Source organism: Miscanthus floridulus, chromosome 7 (assembly GCF_019320115.1).
Source record: "Miscanthus floridulus cultivar M001 chromosome 7, ASM1932011v1, whole genome shotgun sequence".
In the NCBI taxonomy this organism is placed as follows: Eukaryota; Viridiplantae; Streptophyta; class Magnoliopsida; order Poales; family Poaceae; genus Miscanthus; species Miscanthus floridulus.
Genome location: NC_089586.1, coordinates 30,739,382 through 30,743,054, shown reverse-complemented (window position 1 = coordinate 30,743,054; position 3,673 = coordinate 30,739,382). Strand labels below are relative to the sequence as shown.

The following is a 3,673-nucleotide window of genomic DNA, read 5'->3' as shown; positions in this document are numbered from 1 at the left end:
GACGCTAGCGGCCGTGGACGCCCTACCCCCGTGGTAGGTAAGCTTGAACGCCATCTCCGTCGTGGATCTAGGGGAGGCTATAGGCGAGAGGGCCCTCGGCAAAACTCCTAGTGAGGGACCTAGACGCGATTTAGATGGGTTTTTACAACACAATTCGGACGGTTGGGGTTGGGCAAATAGGAGAAGGCGTCACTAGGTGTGTGCAGACGTGGGCAGACGGACGTGTCAAGTTTCACGCTCGCATGACGAAATGGCATACCACATCAGAGAAAATAGCAAAATTGTAGGCTAGTTAGAGCATCTCCAGGAAATTCTTTTCAAAACCATGGAGTTTCCCAACTCGCCAAAAAGTATCGGAGGAATAAATAAGACCATCTCCAACGATTCCCAATAATTCACTCCTAAAATATAGACAACAATTTTATGTCAGGAATCCTATAATATTTCTAAATTATCCTAACTACTTTTATATATTCTTTCTCTTGTATATTTCCATCATCAGAACCCATTTCTACTCTTTATTCTTTCACACGTCCTTCCAACTTATATTGACAGACCGATACACGTCTTCCACGCGTGCATATATCCGTGATTTCGGTGATTTGTTCCAAGTGCCAAAAGATTAGGAGATATGATTGATAACTCTTGGCGATGGGTTTTTTCTAATCTTGCCAAAAATTCTAGATTGGTAGGTTTTATTGGGAACTCTTGGAGATGCTCTTACTGTTTTACATGGCAAATGTAGTTGTCACGATAAAACTGGCAAACGAAGAGGTGGCCACGATATCGGTGAATATAGTTAAAGGAACATGCTAAAATTCAAGTGCATGAATTTTAGTTTTCTTTCAGACATCGGTTATTGCATATATTTTGTACTAAATTTAGCACTTTAGTTAGTTGCAATTTATAGTATTAGCTATAAACTGCAAATTTTGATTCTGTGAATAAAAAAATTCGACAAAATCTGATATGTGTTGACACAAAGACAATTAACAATTTATAATTGTTTCTATAGTTAAACAAGGACAAAAAATTGATTTATTAGGATACAAAGACAAATAACAAATAAAAAAACAAGTACTCCATCCGTTCTAAATTATAAGTCGCTTTGACTTTTTTTGGTAGGTATATTTTGCTATGTATCTAGATATATCTAAATACATAATAAAATAGACGTATCAAAAAAAAAGTTAAAAGAACGGATGGAGTAGTTGGTTACGTAAGAGTGTTGCCGGAAATCATCTTTAATTTTAGACATGTGGAATATAGGAGAAGTGATAGTTAAATACGGGGGATTTGCTACTTTGCTTGGATAATCGGCAAGAATCCGGGGGAGAACCTCAATTAACCGAGTGACTCGGTATAGGACTAGAATCCCAAAAGCCAAACGGGGGTTAATTTTCCTCCAAGGCCGAGGAACAAGCTAATTTCCTAGCAATAATAACATCTCCGGCTAAGGTACTGTTTAGTTGGCAAATTTTTTGGCGAAATGCCACGGTAGCATTTTCGTTGTTATTTGGTAATGAGTGTCCAATCATAGTCTAATTAGGCTTAAAAGATTCGTCTCGTGAATTTTATCTAAACTGTGTAATTAGTTTTATTTTTTATTTATATTTAATGCTTCGTGCATGCGTCAAAAATTCGATGTAACAGAGAATCTTATAAAATTTGGCATTTTAGAGTAGAACTGAACGGAGCCTAACACTCGCGTAGTACGAGTCGGATTTGGAGAAAGAATCCCAAGTTTTTATATAGTCCAGCCCCTCCCAGCACGGGCGCCATAATCAATTAAATCAACTAAAGGGCCAAACGCTAGGCTTATGGGGAAGCGAGCTGCTGCAGCCTGCCGGCCGCCCCAGATCTCGCAGCGACCGCGGAGTAGAAGGAAGAAGACGCCCGACGATGCGGCAGCGGGATCAGGCGTTGGCTCCTTCAGCACCACCAACCGAACCCGGATCTGGCAGCCGAAGACGCCCGCCGATGCGGCGCCAGGCCTTAGCTCCTGCAGCGCTGCCGCCACACCCCAAGCCGAGCGACGACCGAGGCAGGGGAAGAGGCCAAACACTGCGCAGGGGCTTCGCTCCTGCGCTACCGCCACTGCGCAGGTTCGTCCTCTTCGTACCCTCTCCTTATCCTGGGGCACCAAGCGATTGCGCACCGGTAGCGCCCTCGGCTCCAGGTGGAGGGACTGGGCAGGTCTCGACGAGGGGCCGGCCGCTCTGATCGCCGAGCGCGTCCTCGCCAACGACGTGGCGGACTACGTCCGCTTCCGAGCCGTGTGCCTCCCGTGGCGTCGATGCTGCGCGGACCCGCGCGCGCGCGGCGTGCTGGAGGACCCGCGCCTCTACCCGCGGCACTGGATCATGCTCCGCGACGACTACGAGGAGCTCGCGACCGCCGCCGCCCCACACGGAATCCGTCGGCGATTCCTCAACACCAGCACCGGCCAGTGCATCCAGGCGGACATTCCGGAGCTGCGCGACCACGGCATCTTCCGGGCCACCGCCGAGGGTCTCCTCGTCATGCATTGTAAGCAGACCGAGGCTGTCCGCCTGCTGAACCCGCTTACGCGCCAGATGGTCGAGCTCCCGCGGACCTCGGGCCTCGTGAAGTTTTCTCTCGGATGCATCGGCGAGTGCATGCCGTGTTGTGCGGGTCTCCTGGATCACAGCACGGTGTACCTCTACTTCTACGGCAGTGATGATGGGACAATGGCCATTGCCCAGCCCGGCGACGACCGCTGGGTGCTGCTCAACACCGGGCCAGATCTGATCATGTCCACGGTGTTTTTTGCTGGCCGCTTCTATGGCGTCACTGCCAGTGGCATCGTGACGGTGGACATGGCCGGAGGCAGAGGTCCCCGCCTGGTGGTGGCAGCCGAGCGGCCCAAGCCGTTTACGTTTAGGACGATGACGGACACCGTGCACCTGGTGGATAATGGTGATGGGGATCTCCGGCTCGTGCATCGTATGCTACACCCGATCCGAGGTTCCGGCGATCAATTTCATTATAAGAGGATGTATAAGGTGTACAGGGTTGACTTCAGCACAGGGAAGACGACGACCCGTGGCCGTCGCAACCTCGGAGGTCGTTCTGTCTTCATGGATATTTACTGTGGGATCTCGGTGTCCCCTCAGCTATTTCCACTCCTCAGCGCAGATACAATCTACTTGGGCCTGCACTGTGACGAGAGACGTGTCCGCGACGAGCAGATTGGTGCTTATCATGTCAGAGATGGAAGCATTGACCCCCCTTGTAACGATGACAGGCAGAGGCGCAGATTAGCACATCCTTTAAGTATTGCCGATAGCCTAATTGCTTATGTAAGCGGCTAAGCTAGTTAAAAGCCTGCCTTTTTGTCTTATCTTGTATATAATAAGTAAAATAATGATAATGATCGTGTTGAGTGTGTTATCAGTTAACTTGTATGCATTGAATTGTTTATTATAGATTTTGCATTGTTTTTATTTATCGTTTGTGGCAGCATGAACATACTGTTTGGGTGGGCAGTTCCATAACATCTTCTCCCTATTAATTTCCATATCATCATTGTTAAATAGCACATCGATTTAGTGGACGGGACATGGATATCCATGGATAAGGGGTTCCATGAATATCTATGGATGATGCTTGTTTGGTTGAATGGAGAAACTAGACATGGATTTCAGAACAT

At 47.8% G+C, this 3,673-nt stretch overlaps 1 protein-coding gene across 1 annotated transcript; it reads left to right on the top strand.

Annotated features, from left to right (window-relative positions):
• Positions 1–1,780: 1,780 nt before the first annotated feature.
• Positions 1,781–3,409, top strand: LOC136462965 (uncharacterized). The gene has a single exon (XM_066462022.1). It carries the CDS (start codon positions 1,821–1,823, stop codon positions 3,333–3,335), a length of 1,515 nt encoding a protein of 504 aa, XP_066318119.1. The 5' UTR covers positions 1,781–1,820; the 3' UTR covers positions 3,336–3,409.
• The last annotated feature ends 264 nt before the right edge of the window (positions 3,410–3,673 follow it).

Bases quoted from the DNA above. Each gene is read 5' to 3' on its own strand.
- LOC136462965 (XM_066462022.1), top strand. From the start codon at position 1,821: ATGGGGAAGCGAGCTGCTGCAGCCTGCCGGCCGCCCCAGATCTCGCAG.